This window comes from Polyodon spathula, chromosome 4 (assembly GCF_017654505.1).
Source record: "Polyodon spathula isolate WHYD16114869_AA chromosome 4, ASM1765450v1, whole genome shotgun sequence".
In the NCBI taxonomy this organism is placed as follows: Eukaryota; Metazoa; Chordata; class Actinopteri; order Acipenseriformes; family Polyodontidae; genus Polyodon; species Polyodon spathula.
The window spans coordinates 74712865-74739996 of NC_054537.1; the positions used below are offsets into that span (position 1 = coordinate 74712865).

General features: G+C 36.3%; 1 protein-coding gene across 3 annotated transcripts in view; it reads right to left on the minus strand.

Annotated features, from left to right (window-relative positions):
- Positions 1 to 26699, minus strand: part of LOC121314847 (zinc finger protein 236-like) — a 93260-nt gene extending 66561 nt beyond the window's left edge. For 2 of the 3 annotated variants that reach the window (XM_041248561.1, XM_041248560.1), the window contains exons 1-10: positions 25780 to 26697; positions 23204 to 23346; positions 22450 to 22614; positions 19948 to 20126; positions 19005 to 19135; positions 16779 to 16951; positions 14213 to 14335; positions 11959 to 12141; positions 8128 to 8344; positions 7225 to 7497 (exon numbers count right to left, since the gene is read on the minus strand). In XM_041248561.1, the coding sequence (XP_041104495.1) occupies positions 7225 to 7497; positions 8128 to 8344; positions 11959 to 12141; positions 14213 to 14335; positions 16779 to 16951; positions 19005 to 19135; positions 19948 to 20126; positions 22450 to 22614; positions 23204 to 23346; positions 25780 to 25831 (1639 nt within the window). In that variant the 5' untranslated portion in view covers positions 25832 to 26697. Of the gene's footprint in view, positions 1 to 7224; positions 7498 to 8127; positions 8345 to 11958; positions 12142 to 14212; positions 14336 to 16778; positions 16952 to 19004; positions 19136 to 19947; positions 20127 to 22449; positions 22615 to 23203; positions 23347 to 25779 lie in introns of all 3 variants that reach the window. The other variant, XM_041248562.1, reaches the window with a different exon arrangement.
- Positions 26700 to 27132: the final 433 nt, after the last annotated feature.

Consider the following 27132-nt stretch of genomic DNA (forward strand, 5'->3'; position numbering starts at 1 on the left):
ACACACACACACACACACACACATACACACACACACACACACACACACACACACACAGTACTGTGCAAAAGTTTTAGGCAGGTGTGAAAAAGTGCTTTAAAGTAAGAATGCTTTCAAAAATAGACATGTTAATAGTTTATATTTATTAATTAACAAAATGCAAAGTGAGTGAACAGAAGAAAAATCTACATCAAATCAATATTTGGTGTGACCACCCTTTGCCTTCAAAACAGCATCAATTCTTCTAGGTACACTTGCACACAGTTTTTGAAGGAACTCGGCAGGTAGGTTGGCCCAAACACCTTGGAGAACTAACCATAGTTCTTCTGTGGATTTAGGCAGCATCAGTTGCTTCTCTCTCTTCATGTAATCCCAGACAGACTCGATGATGTTGAGATCAGGGCTCTGTGGGGGCCATACCATCACTTCCAGGACTCCTTGTTCTTCTTTACGCTGAAGATAGTTCTTAATGACTTTCACTGTATGTTTGGGGTCGTTGTCATGCTGCAGAATAAATTTGGGGCCAATCAGATGCCTCCCTGATGGTATTACATGGTGGATAAGTATCTGCCTGTACTTCTCAGCATTGAGGAGACCATTAATTCTGACCAAATCCCCAACTCCATTTGCAGAAATGCAGCCCCAAACTTGCAAGGAACCTCCACCATGCTTCACTGTTGCCTGCAGACACTCATTCGTGTACCGCTCTCCAGCACTTCGGCAAAAAAACTGCCTTCTGCTACAGCCAAATATTTCAAATTTTGACTCATCAGTCCAGAGCACCTGCTGCCATTTTTCTGCACCCCAGTTCCTGTGTTTTCATGCATAGTTGAGTCACTTGGCCTTGTTTCCACGTCGGAGGTATGGCTTTTTGGCCGCAAGTCTTCCATGAAGGCCACTTCTGACCAGACTTCTCCGCAAAGTAGACGGGTGTACCAGGGTCCCACTGTTTTCTGCCAATTCTGAGCTGATGGCACTACTGGACATCTTCCGATTGCGAAGGGAAGTAAGCATGATGTGTTTTTCATCTGCTGCAGTAAGTTTCCTTGGCCGACCACTGCGTCTATGGTCCTCAGCGTTGCCCGTTTCTTTCTTTGTGCTTCTTCAAAAGAGCTTGGACAGCACATCTGGAAACCCCTGTCTGCCTTGAAATTTCTGCCTGGGAGAGACCTTGCTGATGCAGTATAACTATCTTGTGTCTTGTTGCTGTGCTCAGTCTTGCCATGGTGTATGACTTTTGACAGTAAACTGTTTGGCTGTTCCTCACCCAGTTTTATTCCTCCTACACAGCTTTTTCTGTTTCAGTTAATGATTGTGTTTCAACCTACTGTAAGATAGCAGGGAGGGGGATAAAATCCTTCCCTGCTAAAACATGTGAGAATGCAATGTGTCTTAATTGTATTAGTTTATTGTTTAGTAATCCCCTGCACCTGGTGCTAATTGTAAATTGGAGCCAGGTGCAGGTTATTTAAAGGATACAGCCAGTCTGTTCAGGGCTGTTGAGTGGAGGGAGGCAGAAGGTGTGGTCTGCTTCCGAGCAGTCAATGTGAAGTGCTGTGTGAAACCTGTGTGGTTTTTGTGTTTGGTAACAGGTAAACGGCTTAGCCGTCCTGCATGTTAGTCAGGGACCTGTTGGTGTATAGTCAGAGCTCCAAAACTGAGTTAGGTTTTGCTTCCGTTTTGTTTATTTGATTCGTGTTTATTAAAAATGTGCGCAAGCACCATAAAAATCCATTTCTGTTTCCTGGGTCTACTTCTGAAAGGGGCAACGAACCGTGAGAGTTGCGCAATCTTTGTTACACTACATATTGAATTGATGATCATTAGCACCTGTTTGGTATAATTGTTTAATCATACACCTGACTATAAGCCTACAAAATCCCTGACTTTGTGCAAGTGTACCTAGAAGAATTGATGCTGTTTTGAAGACAAAGGGTGGTCACACCAAATATTGATTTGATTTAGATTTTTCTTCTGTTGACTCACTTTGCATTTAGTTAATTGATAAATATAAACTATTAACATGTCTATTTTTGAAAGCACTCCTACTTTACAGCATTTTTTCACATCTGCCTAAAACTTTTGCACAGTACTGTATATATTCCTGTGACTGCCTCGCTGTGAGCAACTAATCTTCTGAAACTCTCAAAATGAAAAAGGAGTTAGCCTGAACATTCCCAGTTTCAAAGTTACAAGTTTTAAAATGCATGGACATACAGAAACTCATTCTGTGGTAAAGGCTCATTACCAGAAAAATAAACCTGACTATGAAATAAATAAGACATGGATTATAGGGAATAATGTAACTAAATAAATTTAAAAAAATGATTAAAACTTAGCTAAAATCTCTAAATTTAAATCTGAAATAACAATTGAATATGATTTTTCTTTCACGTTTCTGTTTTATGACACTACTGAATGATCTGACATGTTAAGAAGGCATTTACATTTAGCATTTATCACCTAGCAGCTGCTCTCTCCACTATGATGCAGTCCTCAGTAGGAGTCCTTTACATGATATACTTGTAATAGAGATGTGTGTATCATGACACATTCAAAAGGCAGAATATAGCGACTTGTATGATGATTGAAATAGATTTTATAGATGGTATAAATGCTTGCTCTCTAAATCATTGTTCCCTTTTAACAACACTGGTTCTCACAACCAGGACCATAACATGTACAATGTTGCATATTGTGACTTCAGTGCAGTTACACCTCTAAGTGAGTAAAAAACATAAATAAAAATACAGACTGCTGAGGAGCTTTAATCCAGTGTCAGTTATGTTTGCTGCATGCCATGACACTGTAAATGCTAATTTAAGTTAACACTGCTTTGTTTTGAACATAAACAATTAGAGTTGGATTTTGCAACAGAATAGCAATAAAGCCATTCCAGACAGTGTATCAACACTCATAGCGTATTGACCTTCCAACTTTGTTCAGTTCACTAAGTCAGTTCACATATTATATCCCTCATATATAGTCATATATATATATAATATATATATATATATATATATATATATATATATATATATATATATACAAACACACACACACACACACACACACACACACAGTGACCGCAAGAAAATTGAACTATAACTAAAATAATAAGTCAGTAAACAATTGAATCAGTTTGAAATTCTTTTTTTTTTTTCTCTGCTGCAAATTAAATAGCAAAATCAAGCGATGTCGAGTGTGCAGTCTTGACCGGGTTTCAACATAGTCCTTCAACCTAAAATAAAATATTGAGAACTAACATATTCCTCTATATTTACTGGCGAGCATGCTGTATAAAGGTACGTTGCCAAATTAAAATAAGTCTGCCGACTAAATATTAGTACAGTCTTATTTTGATTTATGAACATTTTAACAGTAATAGAACAACTCTAGTACTTTGTCAGTAACATGCACTATAAAATAATAGTCTGGAAAGAGTTTGGTAGTCTAAGAGTTTGACAGTAGTCCAAAGAACACCAAACAATCCAGGATAAATGTCACTATGCAATTAGAAAAGCTAGTATAGGTCAGTCACAAGGTCACTGCTAGCCCCTGCTCTCTGTATAAAGGTTGCTTTAATCTCCAGTGCTTCCATATACAGGATATATTTATGTATGTGAGTTAATTACTATGTCATCTTGTCTTATCAACAGTTCCATTTTCTGCTAAGTTTAAAAATAATCAAATTTAAATTTGAATGCATGTGTGTGTTGTGCTGATTTTCCGAAATAAAAAAAGCTTGAAAAATAAATACTCACTCCATGAATAGAAAACCATACTAATAAGCTCACAGTGCTTTATGTGGTAACATAATTGATAAACAGTCATGTTCTGAATAGCAAAGGTACTCATGGTAGTGTTATTCTTTAACGGAACTGTGGATTCTATTTAGTGTTCTATCTGCAAACCTGTATTAATTTAAATGGATTACAATTAAATATAAATTCAAAACAAACTGCTATTGTTTGTACTTCATAGCTTATGCAACAATATGGAGCATAAATGTAACCATTTAATCTGTACTCCTAGCATACAAACAGGAGAGATATTATACGTTGCAAGTCTTCATTTTCAATAAAACATTGTAAATGAAATGCTGGCTTCTCTAAATCTTCTCTAAATGTTACCCACAAGGTATAGAATGAGTTAGATTTTTTGGCAACTCTTGGCACCATTATGGACACAACTTGTATCCAATCATCAAATAAAGACATCTTTAAGGAATGTGGTACTCATGAAAGGGGCAAAATTTACAGCACTGGAGCCTGAACTCCTGTTCATCCACACAGCAGGCAGTGCATGCACTGGAATTTTCAGTGCACAGCTCTGAATTAGTCTCACAGGAACAACTTTCCATGCTTTAGTTCAGGCGTTGGGAACCGCCGTTCAGGCTTTGTTGTGCGGCCCAGGAACATTGTTAATTCGCTTTATTTAGAATTTTATCAAATATTTATTTCTGTTGTTCCGGCACTCGGGTCGTCCTGACCCACTTCTTGCTGGGCAGATTTTTCACAGCAAGCATGAATGAGTCACTACTTGCTAGGCAGCAGTATACACTTGCGCAGCTGCTAGCCGACAAACGTGTCACATCAGTATGCACATGCTCAGGTAACTGATTAACGCGTCACAGCAGTATGCACATGCTCAGGTAGCTGATGAACACATTACAGCAGTATGCACGTGCTCAGGTAGCCGATGAACGCATCACAGCAGTATGCACGTGCTCAGGTAGCTGATGAACGCATCACAGCAGTATGCACGTGCTCAGGTAGCTGATGAACGCATTACAGCAGTATGCACGTGCTCAGGTAGCTGATGAACGTATTACAGCAGTATGCACGTGCTCAGGTAGCTGATGAACGTATTACAGCAGTATGCACGTGCTCAGGTAGCTGATTAACGCGTCACAGCAGTATGCACGTGCTCAGGTAGCTGACAAATGCATCAAAGCAGTTTACAATTGGTTAACGTGGCAAGAATTTAAGAGAAGAAAAACATAACTATGGATAAATTTGTAATTCGAGGTAAAGCTTCAGCTCCGACGGCAGAAACGAGTGCTAGTGATGATTCTAAGGCTGAAGTAAGTTTACAGCAACAAGAGATCTTTGAAATGTTATTTGATTGACTGTGAATTGGGGATGATGGCTAGTAATAAAGTGAGTTGGATTCTTGTGAGAGGGAAGAAGGCACTCAGCGACACAGACATCGTGAAAGAATGCTTGGCTTATATCCGCTGAAAGATCACAACAGAGGTAAAGACATTATGGATGCCTGATGGTGCTGCAGCAATGTCAGGCTCTGCTGTCAGATTCTCACCTTTGCTGCGATAGCACCTACTGGATTTGTTACACATAGGCAATCGGCTGAATGCTTTCCACTGCATTGTCCACCAGGAAAGTCTGTGTGCGCAGACTTCATGGATAAAGTAGTGAAAATAGTTAATTTCATTAGCTCTAAAGTGCTCAATCACCGTCAGTTTCGAGAGTTTTTGCTGGAGGATGATGCTGAATTATTTACCTTTGCGAAGCCACGTTTTCAACAGTGAAACTTCTCAAATAAAAGCTTAGGAGCAGACTTAGTGAAGTCAATCTGGAAGCACAGTTGTGCTGTGATGTGAGCAACTTGCTGATTTCGCATTGATATTACAGAATGTATTTTCTAGTACTTAATTTCCCAGACACTGGAAATGTTTTGTTTTTCATAATTTACAAACTTGTTTAAATAAAGTGATGTTACTGTTGAATGTTTATATATTAAAAAGCACTGTTTAAATTATTTTTTGTTCAGTTATGATGGAAAACTTTTCCACAGTTTTTATTTGCTTTTTCTTAATAAATACATTTTGTACACAAATAAATTAAAAGGGCATTTGCACAAAAGGAAGATCGAGAGGGCGGATAAGACGTTCTTTAAATGGGACACAGCGTACAAAACGCGACCAGAAGATCAGGAAAAAGACAAAAGACCTCATGAAGAAAACAAGGGAAATTAAACAAACAGCAGCTCTGAAGTCAAAGATTGAATACATTGAGCTCTGTAAGGTAGTAAGAAAGCACATTAAGGTCATTCAACCTTAGATTGGTAGAGAAAACTATTAAAAACAACTGAAGCATGAAGAAAGCAAAACAAACACTAATCGTCAAGAAAAAACAGATTTTAGCAATCAAACAAGAGAATGGGACTGTCATCAAGAACTGAAAATTGATTTTGAAGAGAGTCAAAGACTTTTACAGAAAATTATATCAAGATGAAGTGCAACATGGCAGATGTCTTGGGCGACGCTATAGTAGTAGGCAAAACACTACAGTTTTCAACAACATAATAAATATAATACTACAATATACTATAGTAAACCATTAAGACTTATGGATTGACAGGATGTTGGGATATGCTGAAATATCCCAATGGCTCTGGGCGTTATGAGGCGCGATGCCGCAAGGGAAGTCTTTAACCCACCCACACCCTTGTAGGCAGAGTCTCTATCCCACCCACACCCTTACAGGCAGAGTTTCTAACCCACCCGCACCCTTGTAGGCGGAGTCTCTATCCCACCCAGACCCCTGTGATATTTCAGCATATCACAACACCCTGGAGTACCATCATTTGATTATAAAACAGCATTTATCAACTGTTCTTACTAAAATACTAATTAGGTACTCTTCATAATGATCTTGACTGATTAAAAGTCAAGGCTGAACTTGGCTGTTTAAAAGTATTATGTGCAGGAGAGGTGTTGTGTGTGTGTGTGTACGTGTGTGTGTGTGACACACTATATTTATTGTTTTACAAACAGAAATAACTATTAATCCCATGTGTATTTTTATTAGATTTTAATTTTACTTGAGAATTTTTCTTGAATTTCCTGATATCCTTTTTGTTTTTGTTTACCTGTTAGCGGATTCATATTTCATTATTAATATTTTATGATGCGGTTCCAATTATGGTTTATATTGTGAACATTTTCAATGGGTGGAATGTGTGATTGACCAATCAGAGAGCAGTATCTCTACCAGAATACTATAATGTTAAGTAGGTATTTTGTTTGCAAGCGGCACTGCTTAATTTATTTACAGTGAAACAGTGTAAGACAGGTATCAAAGCAAAGGTGGAGAAGGGGATGGCCTGTGTCACCACAGTTAAACTGCCTTTGGGGAAAGTTTTAACTTATCTCTTTACTTCATAATAATGGGACTGAATACGATTCTGAATGGTTTGTACCTGTATGCAGGCGCATGTGGACCTTCATGCTCCCCGATGTGGAAAAGCACTTCATGCAGAATTGGCACTTAAACGCTTTAATGCCAGTGTGTGTCTTCATGTGAGCTGTGAGTGTGCTCTTGACTGCGAAGGCACGGAAGCACTGCTTGCACTTGAATGGCTTCTCATGTGTGTGGATGCGGATGTGCCGCACCAGGTCACTGGGCTTCTTAAATTCTTTGGAGCAGTAAGGACACACGTGCCATCGGACGCCGTTTTCCTCTCGGATAGAACCTAGGATACAAGTCAAGTAAAACAAGTGAACACAAAACTAGCTAGCTGATGACTCAGGAATGGAATTGCATATCGGCTTCACCTATTCCACGTTTTAATACAAATTTGATTAGCCACAGTGTACAGGTAACAAGCTCAGGTGGTATTTAAACTCTAAAAACTTGATTTTCTTTGTTTTTGGAACTTCACACAAACAGTATATCTGCTCTGGGTTATATAGTTACAATATCTGATGCTTGTTTATAACCTTGTCAGGTCACACACTAGCAACGAAATTAAATGCACCTTAAATTGCATTTAAATTTTATATGGAACATAAACACAAATGAAAGCACTATTACATCGAACCACTATTAAACTACAGCTAACAGCTTTCGCTAATTTAAATATTAATTCTCAAAAGTGTTATAAACTTGCAATTTTATCAATGTTGCTGTGTTGTAAAATCATACAATATATCTTGATTATTAATATATTAAGATATTGTTCAGATCTGGCAATTTACCATGAAGTTAGAAACTAAGGGTGCAGCTTTTTGGGCTAGCAGATATATGGTGAAAACCTTTTTGTAGTTGTTACTCTGAATGCTGATTTCCTTTGTCACATTAAAGGCATTAATGTGTATATTACCTGGCATTTGCATGGGCTTTTTATAAACCCCTTTCCTTTCTTTCCTAGGGACTTTCTCTGAGCTGGATTCTTTGTCTGGGTCCAGCCGGTCAGCTGGTACTGGGAAGGTGGCAGCATCCTGGGATTGGCTCTGGGACCCCAGAGTCCTTGCCCCAGTGCTGTTTTGGGGATGGGACTGTACTGGTATAGCACTCAGACCACTGTTCTCCAAAGCTTGCTATATCAAAAAATATACAAGACCATTAACAGGTATAGCCTGAAACAGACCTGTTGTGACAAAAAAGAAACCAAAAACACAATACAGAAGTTCAAGTAAAAACTATGATCAAATGCCAGATTTCAGATACGAATTTAGTCTTATTTCACCGTCCTCAAGTTTGTTTTATTAACCAATTTCCTTGTAAGAGCAAGTTACCCATAAATACGAATCTTGCTTGTGCATTCACGATTAATTTAAGCATGTTTTTCTTCCTAATTTAGAATGTCCAGTTCCTTCATCGTACTAATTCCCACAGCAGTTCAGGAGAACGGAGGGTGCCATCACACAACCAGACAATCAACTCTTTACACCCAGGAGCTCGATAGCCAGTGTTGGCAAGCTTTGTCCTTGAGGACAAAGACCTGACCTGCAGCTGTCTGCTTTTAACTCACTGAATACCTGGCCAGCAGGGTCCACTGTAGCAAGATGAAGAGAAACAGACCAAGACGATTCTGGCTTCCTACCCCACAAAAGCTAATGCAATACTCCCTATAGAACAGCTAGAAAGATCACCAACCTGAGCCAACCTGTGCTCCCTTGAATGTATGATTCACACAGTGCACCACATGGCCATACTTTTACTAGGTAAGCCACTTGTGCCTATATTTTTGAATAATCTTTAAGATAGTCTGTTCAGGGATACCAAAATAAGTCTGAGTTGGGTTAATCATCATCACATCACAAGTCATTTGTCATTCCTAGAATTTGGATAACATTTTAATAAGAAGGCTTGCTGATTAAAATCCTTTGCAGATACTAGTAGAGCAGATGATTATCAACTCAGGGACACCATGATATTCAGTAAACAAGGGCAATAAACAAGGTAAAACAGGTAGCATGTGGCACCCCAAGCCCCATAAATCCAACAGGGATGATTGAAAGATTTAATATTCAACCTTTGTAAATATAGAGAAAAATATTTGTTTTTCTTAACCCATGCTGTTTGCTTCTTAATCTTTCCTCATTATTGAGCAAACCTATTTCATAAAAGACATTTTGGTTTCCCTAAATCAAACAGACTCATTTGATAACCGAGAAGGTTCATAAAACAATAAACCATGCATGTAGAATTTTATCAAAACTCATTTCAACACAAAGGTGTTTTTTTTTTATTTATTTTATCTAACAAGGCTTGAAATTAGTTTCTGTTTTGATGTTGGTGCCCAGTGAAGGTGTGCGGTCAACCTCTTTCATTTGAAAATCCCTGACATAATTAGAGAGAGTCCGGTATCAAATGTAGATATCAAGCATGCCATCAGGATGCTAGATTTAATTTGCCTTCACACATTAAATTTAACTTTTTGGCTTCCATTTCATGTAGCATCAGTCAACGCAGCAGAAAAATCTGTGGTAAAATCCAATATGTGTTCACAAGACAATTTCACGTTTTAGTTTATTTATTTATTTATTTATATCAGATACATTTTATAGCCACATTCTCTGTCTGTGTATCCAACTTCAAACAAACAGAAAATATTTATGAAATAACTTTCATTTGTAACCTTGTCTCATTTTATCTATAGTAGCACTTTGGGAACACATAGGGTCTTTTACAGTAAATCTAACAGATAAAATAAGAAAGAAGAATAATTACTGTATCATATTTTAATGGTGAGTAAACATGATTTTAAATCATCAAGGTATTTGTAATAGTTCTAGTAAATATTACTGTATTCGCCGTGTACAAAAAGAGTTCAGCTATATGTGCATATTTTTTTTATTTTTATTTAGATCTTTATATGACTAACCAGTTTATATATAAATACTGATATAGACAGACAGACATATGGATAAATATAGACAGATTAGATAGATATAGATAGACAGACAGAGAGAATTAAAGTACAAACAGCTATATATCCAATGAGAATTAGGGTGCAATAGGATGCTCAGCAATCATTAGAAATTAAAGAAGTAATTGATAACCTGAAAACGTACTATTTTATAATTATTAAAATATTCCTTGGACCCTTTACTTATCAAATACCTTTGTATCCCTGAATAGATAATCACCTCTTCTTTAAAAATATGCTAAATATTTTTATGAGCAAGACATATCACAGCAGAATGGTATGTCCGAATATTCTCCTTTTTCTAGAAAAGAAGTAAAACTGGGGATAGGGAGTTTACTGATTTCACTCAGACTGCTTGATTACTAAATATCTTGGTATTCCTGAATAGATCATTGTCTCCTCTTTAAAAATATGCTAAGGATTTAAATGAGAAACAGGTTCAGTGGTACTCGAAATATGATTAATGTACCAACGATGCTGAATGACTGGGTGGAACTTTTGTTCTGTATTTTAAATTATTTTCCTGGGGGATGACTACCAAGACTGGTACATTATTCAATGTACTGTTGTCCTTGGCAGGCCTTAGCCAGAAACCTATTTTTGAGGGTAAAGAGAAAATGTCATCCCAGTCATTCTGCATTGGCAGTAAATGGACCATGTCTGGGGTACCACAGCACCTGTTGGAGATCAGTTACAAAAATCTCTTGCATATTTTTAAAGGCTACTAAATAAAATATCTGTTCTGTTTTTGTACGGGAAGTCAATATTGGCCCTTCAAATCCTTACTTTTTAAATATAATCAGGAACACAAACAAGGCCCTAAAATACATCATTTAATTATTCATATTAAACCTGCAGTGAAGTGTCTCTAGGACTGGAGTTGCCATCTCCTGCAGTAGATGGAAAAAACTCCTGCAATCAGCTGTTCATTTTTGTGCAACTTAAAGAGTAAGTAGCAAGGTCCCGAAGAATATAGTGTCATGTTGCCATGTGTTGCTATAATTGTTTAAATAACGTGCCTGTCATTATTCTTTTTTCATTGTTAACATCCAACTTTTTAAACTTGTCAGCGCTAGTGCACTTGGGTTTAAGATCTGCAGTGTGTTCTCTGATCTCTACTGGAAGACCAATTAGAAAAACAAACAACAACAAAAAAATACTACAATTGTTCTGCCTTTTGTGTTCAGTAGGACATCGTGGGTCGTTACTGCTGTGTTACCTGTTTGGCAATGTGGGCAATAATCCTTACACTAGCAGCTATATTATTAATAATAGTAATAATAATAATTATCAGATACTCAGATATTTAAAAAGTTGCTTCAGTACCCGTAACTTAGAACACTCAAGAAAAGTTAAGTGCTTGAACCAGTAAAAACTTCATAAAATATGCACACATTTCGACGTATTCAGCAGAAAACTAAAGTCAAAGAGTGTGTTGTTTTATGAAGTTTTTATTAGCTTTACTGATTTTGATACGAATAGGACATCAGAAGAGATAACCTAATCACAAAAGATAAAGTAATTAGACAAGAGTAATACATTCAATATTATCCTGACTGCAATAAAAAAAACTCCAAAGATAGCAGTGAATCTATGTACCATGTTTATTGTATTAATTAGGCTATAGTTGCATGTTATTTTTCACAGTTGTCTGCTTGGTTGTGGGGGTTAGGGTCAGGGTTATGACAACAAAAGTTTGGCTGTAAAGGATTAAGGTTGAAAACAGCAAGCTTGTAATAAAGATCATTTAAAGTAATTTAGTAGAATAATTTGCCCCACCTGTAGGATGTCCTGATTAATCCCGGTCTCCATGCTAATGGACTGCACAGGTTGCTGAGTCTGGGTGTTCTCCCCTGTCACCTGCTCTGACAACTCGAGCAGCTGCTGGATGACATCTGTCACAGCTTCAGAACCCTCCACACCAGGAGTCGGGTGCCCAGCGACCACCCCATCCTGCTGTTGCTGCAGAAACAGAAACAAAGTAGTAAGAATCTGGGTGTTCTAACAGCAAAATCTAGAAGTGTGAGAATGAAACTGCATCAATTTGCACAAAAAAGCTCCTGACTATCTCTTTAACACTGCCTCATGTTTATTCTTCTTTGAAACTGCAAACTATAGATCAGAGATAGCTGTCAATTTCTACAGTTCAAACGCCTTTTCTCAGTACCCTTAAATGAAAATTGTTAATCTGATATCAAACCTTTGCTGCTTTGAAATAAAAATCTCTTAACATATTCATAACATTTGGGTTAACTGACTTTTAAAAATATATATATCTATACTATATATATATATACTATATATATATATATATATATATATATATTACACACAGTGCCTATAGGAAGTATTCACACACACACACACACACACATTTTCACAGTTTGTTGTGTTTCAACCTGAAATCTTGATGTATTTCAGTTTTTTTTCCATTGATTTTCACAACCTACTCAACACTTTGATGAGGCAAGATAATTTTTATTGTGAGACAACAGTTAATGAAAAGAAACAAAAAAAAAACAAACAAAACTGATGTCTTGGTTAGATAAGTATTCACCCCCCTGAGTCAATACTTGGTAGAACCACCTTTGGCAGCAATTACAGCTGTGAGTCTTTTGGGGTAAGTCTCTACCAGGTTTGCACATCTGGATCGTGCAATATTCACCCATTCTTCTTGGCATAATTGTTCAAGCTCTGTCAAGTTGGATGGGGATCGTTGGTGGACAGCAATCTTCAAGTCTTGCCACAGATTCTCAATCGGATTCAAGTCTGGGCTTTGACTCTGCCACTCTAGGACATTAGCTTTCTTGTTTTTAAGCCATTCCAGCGTCGCTTTGGCTGTGTGCTTGGGGTCATTGTCACTGTCATAAATCTCTGTCCCAGTCTTAGGTCTTTTGCAGACTGAAGCAGGTTTTCCTCAAGGATTTGCCTGTATTTAGCTCTATCCATTTTGCCCTCTACCCTGACAAGCTTCCCAGTCCCTGCCGATGAAAAGCATCCCCATAGTATAATGCTGCCACCAACATGTTTCACAGTAGGGATGGTGTTACCTGGGTGATGTGCTGTGTTGGGTTTGCGCTAGACATAACGCTTTGCATTTAGGCAAAATACTTCAATTTTTGTTTCATCTGACCACAGAATTTCAATTTTTGTTTAATCGGAACATGGAATCTTTTGCCACATCTTTTCAGAGTCTCCCACATGCCTTTTTGCAAATTCCAAGCATGATTTTACATGGGCTTTTTTCAGAAATAGCTTCCTTCTTGCCACTCTGCCATACAGGCCAGATTTGTGGAGTACCTCAGCTATTGTTGACACATGGATAGTTTCTCCCATCCTAGCCATGGAACACTGTAGGTCTTTCAGAGTTGTCATTGGCCTCTTGGTGGCTTCTCTGAACAATGACTTTCTTACCCAGCTGCTCAGGTTGGGAGGATGGCCTGCTCTAAGCAGATTCTGGGTGGTGCCGTATACCTTCCACTTCTTAATGATCGACTTGACTGTACTCCAAGGGACATTCAATGCCTCTGAAATCTTTCTATACCCCTCCCCTGATCTGTGCCTTTCCACAACTTTATTCTAGATTTGTTTTGAAAGCACCTTACTCTTCATGGCAATATCTTTGCTTTGAATGCTCTACCAAACTGTGGGACCTTACAGACACAGGTGTATTTAATCTGAAATCATGTGAACCACTTTTATTGTTTTAGACTGTCATAGCAAAGGGGGTGAATACTTCTCTAATGAAGACTTTTCAAGTTTATTTTTCATTGAGTTGTTTTTTCACCCCACCATTTTTTCACACATTAAAAGTGTTGTCTAGGTTGTGCAAGTCAAAGGAAAAAAATCCCATTTAAATGCATCTGGTTCAGGTTGTAACACAACAAAGTGTGAAAACGTCCAAGGGGGATGAATACTTCCTACAGGCACTGCGTGTGTGTGTGTGTGTGTGTGTGTGTGTGTGTGTGTATATACAGTTAAAAGAGAACCCTCAGACACAGAAATATGATTCAGTATATGAAGTTAAAATTACCTGACAATTTTGTGGAGGGTCTATGAGGGAGATGTGCATTTTGCTTATGTGTGCATTTAGGCTGCCAAGTTTCTTGAACACACAGCTGCAATCAGAGCATCGGAACAATGGAACTCCCTTTAACTTTAAAAAGAAGAATATCAAAAACAGTATTAGTATCAGTATTAACGTTACCGATAAAAAGAAGCATACATTGGCTTGGTTTACATACAGAAAAAAATTCCCACCATTTTGTCATGCTATTTTGTTAGTACCTTTCAGCCAATTTGGGTTTACATTTAGTTTTCTTTTAGAAGAGAAATTCTCCTTCAAAATTGAAATTACCTAATTAATATTAAAATATGGGAGGGTATATTTAAATGTTTCTTTCAGTGTTTCTGATTTGGCCTTGCGCAACTACTGATATCCTGCAGCTTTACTTGGCCAACAAATACCATGTAATATTTGCTACACACCCTTTCACTGCATATATATTTATATACATATTATACACAAATATATGCTAAAATCCAGCACTTTCGTTTATGATGTAAAAATACCCAGTCAAAATGTTTAGCAGAGTGCATTTTTAATGACAATCTTTTGTCATTTTTTTTTTATAGCGCATATATGGGTTACTATATGTGTTCCACAGTAATCATGGCCCTATCTGCTCTCTACAAGGAGTTATTAGCCAATTTTGGAAGTTGATGATGTCATGCAATGTGGCTGCCATGTTTTTTATTGTCGCAACTTCTCTTGAACAATGTTTAAAGACGACCACACTACGATCATGTGTGCCAATTTTTGGTTCAATCGGTCTAGCAGTTTGTGATTATGACGTCTGTACAGTGTGATTTTGATGTCATGTAGCATTGCCGCCATACCACACTACCTCAGCTTCTTATGAACATCAGTTAATCTTGGACTGTCCCTCAACAAGTTTACCAGCCTTCAGCACTCTGCAATAAGTGGTTTTCGAAAGACGTACTTTTACATTTAGGCAAAATGTTTTTTTCAATCCAATATGTTGCCCAAACCATGTGACCTACGACATATGTTCAATTAACATTTAATAACTTTCCATAAGTATTTACCATCCTACAGAATTTCATCAGTTTTCAAGCAACTTTTGGCAGGAAGAAGAAGAAGAAGAAGAAGAAGAAGAAGAAGAAGAAGAAGAAGAAGAAGAAGAAGAAGAAGAAGAACCCCAGCAATAACAATAGATGTAAGATTTTTTTGTTTCTCATAAAATTGTGTTGAGGGCTGAAGTAATTAGCTTTGAGGATATAGCCCAACATTCCCTACAATCGAGTGCACATAAATATGTAGAAACCATAAACAGTATACGGGAGCAACACCTTGTGCAGCTAGGTTGCAACCCACACCAACAATGCTGAATGCATGTTTCCATTACAGTAATAAACGGGATGTTTTATAAAGTGACATTTGGAAGCTTCTCTATTACCAACATTTGGCCTTTCTATAACACATTTCTGTGACAATGGAAATGTGTTACAACAGCCCAATAGGTCACTGCCTAATCTTGCGCTTTAATCTGTTAATATACTGTCTGACAGTGCCACCAGTTTAGACACTGGGGACATTTATAAAAGCCCAGCGGTTTATTAAATAATTTGTTTTAGGCCCAGCAGGTGACATCCTCTTACTATTCACAAATTCAGTCAACCACCTTAAAATTATTTTCACTTAAGGTTGGATAACTTAACTGTTTCTGCAAATCTAAATGTAATTAAGATGTATGTATATTCTAATTATTAAGGAAATGAACAATTAGCATTCATTACAGTACATAAATCCTTTGTGATGTCATCCTTTGAAAATAAATAATAACACCAAATTTCTATGCTATATAATAAATAGTTCTGATTTAAGTTCTGGCATGAGATTGATATTGAAGCAAGATTACAATGGGGTCTATTCAAATTTTGTCTAAACAATAATGATTTATTCGTACAGCATAACAAAACAAAAAATAACCAAACAAACATTAGGTACTAGTTCTGATGAGCTAACCCGTATACACGTTCACAACTTCGCCTGGTTCCTGAATAAATTACCTTCATAATGGAAACCTTCGGTCAGGAGACGAGTCAGTGTCACTGAATTTATAGTTTCAATCTAGCTTCTGTATTGTTAATAAAGGCAATATGACCTTTCGAAGCATTGTTTGTGTACCATTAGAATACAATATGATTACAGTACTTGTAAAATGACATTAGTTTTATAACATCAGTTTTGTATGTGTATTTGGAATTGGGGCAATGATGGCAGCGCTGGAGTTATGTAATAACTGAGCACTGAGTCCTGCTCTAGAAGGCTAGGTCTTTACTAATATATATTTACCACATTTGCTTAAATGAAATATATTTTATATATATTTGGTGTATATTTATATATTAATATATATATATATATCGTATATATATATAATAGTATTGATTATACACACCATATACTTAATTACACCAACACACTCCTTAATTACCCCTACACACATTCTAAATCACAGTAACACTTTAACATTAAGACTGATTCCAGTTGGTAAACAGAAGTTTAAACCTACCTCTGAATGGACCCTTTGTATGTGAGAATGAAGGTTTCCCTTCTGTGAAAACGATGCTGGGCAGAAACTGCAGAAGTGGGGCTTTTCTCCTGTGTGCCGAATCATATGGGTCTGCAGCACCACCTTCTGGTTAAAAGCTTTCCCACAGTGTGTGCATTTATACGGTCTTTCACCTGAAATAAAAGACAGTAACATAAGATTGTACCCTGCAAATTACTGCCTTGATTTTAAATCAGTCTATGTTTATCAAGGTGGTTACAGGGAACCTTTCCTTGAAACAAGATCACTGGGGTAAATAACCGTTAATTTTCAATCAAATTTTCATCAATGTCTATGCAATAAATTAGCTTCAGACAATCAGGAATGAAGCACCTTAACTGTGAGTGTTGTGCAATTAATGTGCTGTTCTGTGAGTGTTTTGACCCCTCCTATCTTGCCATACAGTACTGTTGTTTAGATTTTACAGGCATGCTTGCATTTTGTTGAATGTACTTCCTGTAAATTTAGACTGTACTTTTATAACAACCATCTCTAACCAACTGTTCAAGTAAACTGATTTTAATATTTTTCTCACATTGCTGGATGTTGAATTTGCAGACAAATTCTCGTCCAACAATATTGGTGCTTACGAATTTAAGGCTAATGAAAAGGTGAAGAACCAAAGCATTGGCTACATATCGTGAAATCCGTGATAAATCCTGAAAAAAATACAGCCTTAGCTATAGTCCCTCCCTGCTGATTCAGTTCTGTATATAATGCATGCAGCAGCACCACCAAAATGAGTGTGAACCAGTGTTGTATGATGAAGAAAACCAACGATAAATATTTTTTTCTTACACTTCATTCAAATAAAATATTCTTTTTAAATGCTGATCTCACTGCAACCATCCCAGGGACTGTAGCAATTGCTCACAACACCACATTTAACTAATCTGTTAATTTATTTTCAGCATATGTCTGTCTCACAGTAAATATTCCTGTGTTATTGCCATTGTACAGGAAGTATGTGTGTGGAGGTGTTCTGTACCGCAGATCAGCAAAACCATTTCAGACGTGAGGGGAATCTAGAAATTGCAGTTTTAAATGTTCTTTAATGTGCAGATTTTACTCAATCATTTTTTTTTTTTTTTGTTAAAGTTGTAAAAAAATATATATATTTTAAATCAAAACCCCTCAGCCCTACATTTACAGATTGTGTACATAGCTACCAGTATCAAAATGCAGGTACCAAATAGTTTAGTTGTAAAAAGTCAGCATTTTACATGATGCACCATTAGCTATATTAAAATACTCCAAATTAAACAGGGTTTAAAAAAAAAAAAAAAGCACACCATTCTCATTTTTTGTTTAATGACACGTTGATACCATTCTTGTCGTCACTGAAACTTGCAGAACAGTAACTGGTAACAGAGATAGCCAATTAAATCCACCTAGTCTCAAGCAGCCAATCAATGAACTGCTAATTTGCTTGTCTTCGACATAGAAACAGAAGACAGAATAGAAGTGTTTGCTTTCCCGGTAACATCTCATGAAAATAGCCAGGAATTTTATGAAAATAGTTATGGATGTTTCCCGGTTCCTAATATAATAATAATAATAATAATAATAATAATAATAATAATAATAATAATAATTACATTTTAATATACCAAAAATATATCTAAATGTTGTACTACTCAACCTCAAACCTTTTAATGTCAGCTATATTCTTAATGATTCTGAAGTTCCTAAACTTTACTTACAAAAAAAAAAGCAATACAACTCTTCCAAATGTTGATTTTGGTGCTCCATACAGCAGTAATAATGCTGTCTTTCTCAAAAACTGTTTATCTTACCACAACGTTGATATTTAAATAGTTAAATAATTACAAAAAAAACATTTCATTCACAATTGAAAAAATGTAATCTTGCTATTTGTACGATGGATGGACAAAATGAATTAAGTAAAACTGTATTTCCTAAACTCTAGCACATTTGTTCACTTTCTGTTGTTTTACTTTTAGTAAACATTACCTTAACACTAAACACTGTGGCAAAGACAAATAGAAAACAAATACTAAACCACTCTAGGATATCTATCCATGCTAGATTCACATGGAAATAAAAACAAACAAATGCATCAAATATCCCAGAATTATAATTTCCAAAAATAATTGTATTAATTGTTTAAGGCATATGATGTAGTTCATTTGCACTATATACCGGTAATATTGTTTTGTTACTTACCTGTATGTATCCTAATGTGACGCACAAGCTGACTAGGTTTTTTGAATGTCTTTTCACAGTGTTGGCATCTGTTTGTGAACCCACTCCTATCAATGCTTCTCTTGTAATTTCTTGTACTCCCGATAACTGGCCTAAAGTTAAAGCAAAAACAGTGAAAATTCATTTGTTTCTTTATTTCAGCACTGTGAAATGTTGTTCTATGCTCCAATGCTTGTGACACGATGTACACTGTTTGAGGAAGTTTGTAAGTAAGCAAAGAATGTACTCACGTAGAAACAAACAAACAGGCAGACAGGAAGCGCATTGTTATATCGCCAGATTCTGATCCACTCAATAAGAGATCTAGTCTTCCAATGTTAAGAGCCCTCCTGGTCATGATTCCAACTAAGCCCAAAAATACTGAACCAATTTAACCTGCTTCCAAGGTCATAATCAGTTTATTATTTAATGTTAATCCCCCAGACCACATTTGTACACCTTTTGCTCAAAGAAAGTTGTATGTATGAATGACTGTCTCGACCAATTCACCTCAACCTCAAAATGAATGGATGAAGTCTTAAAACTGTGTAATATTAGGTTTGGACACTAAAGACACAAATTTCATGACAGGTTTGAGTGTGAGAGGGGAAAACACATTGATCCAGCAATTTATTTCCGCCATACCAAATTTCACCTCTATCCAGGTCTTAAATCAGTTTATGTTTAATGATAATCTATAAAGTCTGCAATGGAATGGGCCTTGAGAACCCCAGTAATTACTTTGCGGCAAGAACTACATCAGAATCTGTCTGGTTACGCAAACAATTCTGTTTGTCAAGGTGAATGAATTTCCATTACAAACTTGCAGCATGAGAAAAACTGTTTGTGCCAGTTATTCAGTTGCCCCTACTTCTATGTATCAGCTGCTCCCTTGTAAGGAGAGTGGGGTTTCCCTGGTATTTACCTCATCTTGTAATGCAATTTCGTGTGTTCCTTTAGAAGGGAAGACAGCTTAAACTCCTTGTGGCACAGTTTGCAGTCATAGGCCTTACTTCCTGACAACTCCTTTCTGTGGTCTTCCAAGTGCATGGACAGTTGGCTCTGCAGTATGAACTCGTCTCCACACTCTGAGCAGATGAGATTCTGTATATTTAAAAAAAAAAAAAAAAAAGGAAACATTCCGACAACTTCAATTATTCCTGGTTCAGTATTTCTATCAAACTACATCAAAGGAAAGATAATCTGAAATATTTATTGCATAAAAGAAAGCCTATTCAATAGATACCCGAGCTGTGCTTATATTCGCAAAGCTGTAACTGTTATTTAACATTACTTTAAGTCTGTTTAAATTAATTTTGTTAAAGGCTGAATATTCACATAGGATTATAGAAACAGGCTTGTAACCAGGAGGTCCACGGTTCAAATCCCAGCTTAGCCACTGACTCATTGTGTGACCCTGAGCAAGTCACTTAACGTCCTTGTGCTCCATCTTTCAGGTGAAACATTGTTGTGACTCTGCAACTGATGCACAGTTCACACACCCTAGTCTTGTATCTTGTAAAGCGCTTTGTGATGGTGGTCCACTATGAAAAGTGCTATATAAAAATAAAGATTATTATTATTATTATTATTATTATTATTATTATTATTATTATTATTATTATTAATTATTATTATCAAAAAGTTTTGTTATATCAAAAGTGAAAAGTTGTTTATTGTACTGATCTAAACATCACCACTGTTTAAATATTAAATTCGGACAAAACCTGAGATTTTACATTTTAAGACAAAAATACATTGAAGAGACACTATTAGAGATACAGCTTTTGTCAGTCATTTTGTTTTAAAGTATGACTATTTAGATACGGTATTTAGATAAACTGAGTTTTGGCTACTTGTGCATTTGGCTCAAAACTAACTAAGGACATATTATTGTGTGGTAATATATTCTGACCCACATGGACTGGAGAGGAGGGCTATAGTAGAACATTATTGACCCGAGGGAAGACTATTGTTACCGACATTGGGCTATAATGCCCGAAGCCGCATGCTGAGGGGCATTTAATTTTCCACTATGGCCGAGTCTGCAGTACACCTTTAACATATGAATCAATCATGAAAATAAAGAGGCAAGGTTGGATAGTAAATACATTGTATATTTTGTTTAAATAAAGCGGATACTGCATACGTAAATATATATTGACATCTAATTTGTTTAAATATAGCTGATACAGCATAAATAAATAACATAAATAACAGAAAATGTTAGAAAAGTTTTTCTCCGTCTGGTTTGCGACTGCTGCATAATCCAGGACTGAGTGATGTGAACCAGTCACAAGACAGATGGAGTGTAAGGATGTTAAGGCAATAGTTCAATCTATTTTTGCTCCTGTGATGGGGTTTCTAACCACTGACTATCACTGTCAAAAGTTTACATACCCCAATGGAAATGTATCATTTCTAGAAATTTCTCGAAAACAGATAATTACAAGAAATATATTTTGTAGCAAAAGTTTTGCTTTTGTGGATGAAGAATTTTCATTTACCACATAGTTACACACATCGCTCCAGAGAAAAAGAATCCTGGGTGTTGAAAAAAAAATATTTATTATGTTTGATATTTAAATGTAATGCATAAAGAATATGTATAGCAAGTTTGCTGCACATTACATGTTATCAAGCTTCTTGTACTTTGATGGTTCCCGGCCTCTCAATGGTCAATTGTGAATATATTGCATGTGGTAGGTAGGGAATGGCTCATAATGATGCCAGGACACCTAGTTGTAGCCTGGCTGGGAACTGCCAGAAACATGTGAACAACAAGTCTGGGTTTTCATAAAAAAATAAAAAGTGTTTGTTTTTGTTTTTTGTTTTTTTTTAAACTACCTGTTGCATGGAAACCTGCAACAGGTCGCACTGCACTACCTTTAAATTAATCCACAACAAGGCAGTAATCAAAGGGGCAAAATCTCCATTTACTATTCACGAGACTTTTACTTTCCCCTGCAAATTAAAAGTATACTGCACTGAGTGTAACAAACTGTATATTGGAGAAACAAAAGGGCGTTTTGCTGATCGCTTTGTGGAACATCTACAAAATATAAGAATTAAAACCCTACACCTCCTGTTGCCAGTCATTTCAACACAAATGACAACACAGCAGAAGACATCACTATGTGTGGGATAAATCACTGAGTGGTGACTGCCAAGTGGTAAAACATTCAATGTAGTGTTTTCTTGGCAGTCCTTAGACAAAAACCTATTATTGCAGGTAAAATCAAGATAAAATGTCCTACACAGTCATTCTACAGTAAGAGGTAGTAAGAGGATCATAGTTGGGGTACCACTGCACTTGTGGCTTATCATAGTACTACGTAGAGGCACTGGTCTCCTAATCTGGAATATGCAGAGTACAAACAACTCCCATGTGAAAGATTAACTCACAACCACAGCGCTGGTTTCTCACCTCCTCTTTTTCATGCAGCATGATGTGAGCTTTCAGACTGGCCACTCTTGAAAACTTCTTGTGACACACTGGACAGGTGGGGTCCACTGAAGCATGTGTAGACCTGTGGAGGGTCATGTTGAATTCCACGTTGAAAGACTTTGGACACAGGTCACACCGGTGCGGCTGTTTTCAAAATAATAGGAAGTTGTTATCTTAAACACAGTGTTGAAAAAACTAGGTAGAATGAACCTTATTTTAGTGCTGACCAGCAGGTGGCGCCATTTAATATACTGTAATTAAACTTACTACACCAAGAAAGAAAAGTAAATTGCCCCCGCAGAAACTTGTGTCTTTTAAAACTTGCCTTAAAAGATGATTGTCCGAATTGTCTTTTCTGGTCTTTTTAACATGTCTGAGCAAATATATCCAGGAAAAAAAAAAACACGTTTTTACACTGCACATAGTTTTATTACTATACCTGGATTTGTAAAACTTAGGGTGGGTTTAACTTTCTCAACTATTATGCACTGGTGAAGGCATTAGCTGAAGGTTTTATCTTTATTTCTAAACTTGTGATTTATAAGTCTTTAAAGTTGGAGCGCAACTTTTTTTTTTTTTTGATGTACAGAGAATGCATTTGAATAAACACAATGTTAGCAATGTCCTATATGTGTATAGCTTGCTAATCAACAAAAACATTTTAAATGATCATTTAAAACAAGACACCGTAAATACCCTTACATTGCACTCAGTTTCTTCACTGTGTACTAACCTTGTCATTTTGCCCATGATCCCGCAGATGGCGCTGCAGCAGGCTATCTTTGGTGAAAGTCTGAGAGCACACCAAACACTTGAAGTCTTTGGGCTCCACGTTGCTGTAACCAGAGTTTTCTGCATCTGGCTCTTGTTGTCCACCTGTGGAAAATGGAGATCAGAAATCATTATTATTACATTAAAGGGCTAGCAATCAAGTCATACATTAATGAGATGGGTAGTATATAATGTACTATCCTAAAATATTAAAAATGAAATGCATATATTATATTTAATTTGGAAAGTGTGGAACATTTGTACTGTTAAATGTTTGACACCTCATAACATCAATGTGGGAGCAAGTAAGCCTATATGTATTATTATTATTATTATTATTATTATTATTATTATTATTATTATTATTATTATTATTATTATTATTATTATTATAACATACCTGTGTTGCATTTAATAAACAAAATCTACCAACACCTTTTTCTGGAAGGTTGTAACAACAAACACGTCTGTAGAAATATGCAGTAGTTTAAGCATTGGTGAACAACATCTTTATAATTGTATTAACCATAGCTTACAATAATGGTCCAACATATGATTTTTTTTTTTTTTTTTTAATTGTTATTTAGAGGGTATTTATCAAAACATTTAAGTGAAACTGTTTAAAATAAGTTAGGAAGAGTTTATGAACTGCTGTTTATAATACGACTAGCAGAAGCTTTGGATAATGGGAGGAAAATCTGAAATTTGGCATGAAAGATTAGAAATACCTTGTTCTCACCTTGCCAAAGGAAGTAAGCAACATTCAGTATTGTGTATGTGAAATAGCAATAAGTGTATGTGGAAGAGTTTAATGTAGAAGGCAAACAGTACGTGTTAAATTGGTGACGAAAAACACTTTGATTTGAGTGGCGTTGGGAGCTGTGGTTTATTTCAACACTTTTAAAGTGGTCACAGTAAAAACATTTCTAATATAGCCTAAACTTATTGAAAATTCGGGTTTATTTATTGATTGTTGTATTTATTTATTAAACTTTTAAAAAGACAACTCAATAGAATTGTGAGCTGTTGTGAACAACTCCAAAACATCAGATTGCATAATCTAAGGGGAATGGCCTAATATCAGATCAAATGGTCTGTAAACATGAAGTAAAATTTTACTTTTAATACATGAGAGACAACATAAAGGCTTCCATGGACAGCATACAGTAGCATACAGTAATAAACTGTGGCAGAAGCACTGATTAAATTGAAGTCAAACTTAGTCTGCAGTAGACATGTAACTGATTTTTTTTTTTTTTTTTTTTTATATATTAAAAAATAAAAAATAATTAAAAGACCACTGGTTTAATCGGATGCATCTGACATCAGACAAATGTCTTGTGCCCTCTTATCACTTTATTTATAAGACCAGTGGGTTTTCTGCAATTCACTTTCACAAGGTAGTTTGGATTCAAATGTAGTCAGTCAAGCAGCTTATTTTTATTATTATATAATTATTAAAATTATGGCGTTTGGGTGAAAGTTAAATAAGGGTGGGTGTGGGGATATGTTTTTATTATGATTTGTATTATACTGTACAGCTTACAAGGTATGTTGATAACTTCCTAAAATTCTTTATAGGTTAATTATTTATTGGAAACGACGTGGAATGAAGGGAAATTAAGGTAAAATGTGCATTTAAATTTGTGACAGATGTGGTTTGTCATTAAAAAGAGACACTCACACATGATAAGGTTGCTGACAAACACAATATTTCAATTAATAAAAACAAGCTACTACACATTACAGTACTGCCTTTGTCGTTATTTTATTACTACGTTAATCTCGTCAGAAACCATTCAAAATAGAAAATATAGAAACAAATCGTAGTACCGCTTATGCAAACTGCTTCCGATTGATTCACTTTGCAAAATCACTTTTTTTCTGGACTACGGAGTATAGTAACTTAATATTTTGCCTTATGGTTGTTTCTAAAATGCATGGCTTTTTTTTTCGAACACAAAACATACTGTATCATCAGCTCGTTCCAATTTCTATATTTATGTACACACAGTAGTTACGTCGTTTCATATTAAAAATATGAAATAATCTACTTAAATTCCAGTAATAAATTCACTTAAAAAAAAGAAATCCAACCCCAAGTTTAACTAAATCTTGCAGTATCGTACCATATACTTCTGCAAAACATCTGCACATACACAAAACAACAGATCTGAGATAACGTAAGCAGCAGCCCCGCACGACATTGAACATATAAATAATTTTAAATACTAGTTTGACCGTTTACAATCAGCTTATTTGCACTCATCAAGTCAGTTTTAAAGGGACATTTGGCGAAGGGTGTACATAAGAATGAATAAGTAGAGCCAGATAAACGTTATTAATATCATTCCGCCTCAATCATTACTTGGGAGCACAAAAGAAATGGCCACCGACAGTACTGGTGTATCCGGGGACTATATACACAACATTTAAATATTTGTTTCTCGGAAACTCGCCACTTGTCAGAGCCATGCTAACGTGGTTTAAGTGATTATACAGCGCTTTATTTATTCGAGGCAGTTTGGTACTGTTTACCTGTTTCGGCGTTGATTTTGTTCCTCTGTTTGCGAGGTCGGCCCCGCGGCATAGTTCCAGGTTTTGGGGCGGGTGTACTGTGAACGACTTGTATTTCAAAATGGCGGCCTCCCAGAGCATTGTCGGCGGAGACGGTGCTTAGTTAGAAACGAGGCCATGAGGTTCAGTTGCACTAGTAGAAGAGAGAGACATCTAGTGTGAACAGATGAGAATAGCTTCTAGTACGCAGTGCGCACTTACAGTATCTTGCTCAAAAACTGTGTGACTGTATGTAAATAAGAGCTGCAATTATTGATAACGTATGCAGGCCTACCGAGTCTCGCTCCAATTTAGAAAAGCCTTTTTGTATCGTTATGAATGTTAAAATTTTTGGGGCCACTTGCAAAAAAAAAAAAAAAAAAAAAGAAAAGCGGGACCCATTATACATACATTTTCACTATAAAGTATAGGTATGTGACAGTGTAGAGGTTCTTGAGGGAAGGGGTGCATCTTTATAAATGGGCAGTGAGGCACCAGTGCGTAGAAAACTTCAAACATTGATTTTACACAATCTAGAACAAAAAACATCAAAACCATATTGCCAAACTTATCATTAGGAAACAGATCATGTTCTGTGTATTTGTAGCCCCACTTGCACAACAGTTGTGAGAATGTTATGTACATTAATAAGTTAATAACATTATTTAGAAAGCAGGAATGAAATTTTGGCCAAACCTTTATTCAGGATATTAAAGCTCTGCATAGCTGCCACCAAAGCCCAAATCTAACAAATGGTATTATCTCTGAACCTTTTTTACCAGGCAAGGGGCACAAGGCAGGGGTGCCTCCTCTCCCCACTCCTGTTCGCTCTGGCTATTGAGCCTCTTGCGGTTGCAATTCGATCCAACCCACAAATCAGCGGTATAATGTATGGTCCAACAGAATACAAACTCTTTATATGTGAATGGTCTCCTTTTGTATGTGTCTGACCCAGATACTTAATTGCCTGAGGTGTTTCAGGCCTTACTGACTACAGTGTGGTTTATGGTTACAAACTGAATTATGGTAAACGTGCCTTTTGATTTATTCTGGATTAGCTGTGCAGTTCAGCTCAGTTGAAGACAACAGGTGCTTGGGTAAGTATTAGCTCAGATCCTGCTCCCCTGTAAGACGAGAGGAAAGGGGTAAAATGAGATTGCTCGTTAAAGTAGATTTAGGTTTATATGCATGTGTGTGTTATGAAACCAGAAAATATGATGTAATGTTGGACTATCTTACTTAAGATTAGGTAGTCCAAGAAGTGCTAATCATGGTCTGTTTTCTACAACATACACCAGTTACCCGCAATACAAGTAGTCATTAAACAGTGCCTTA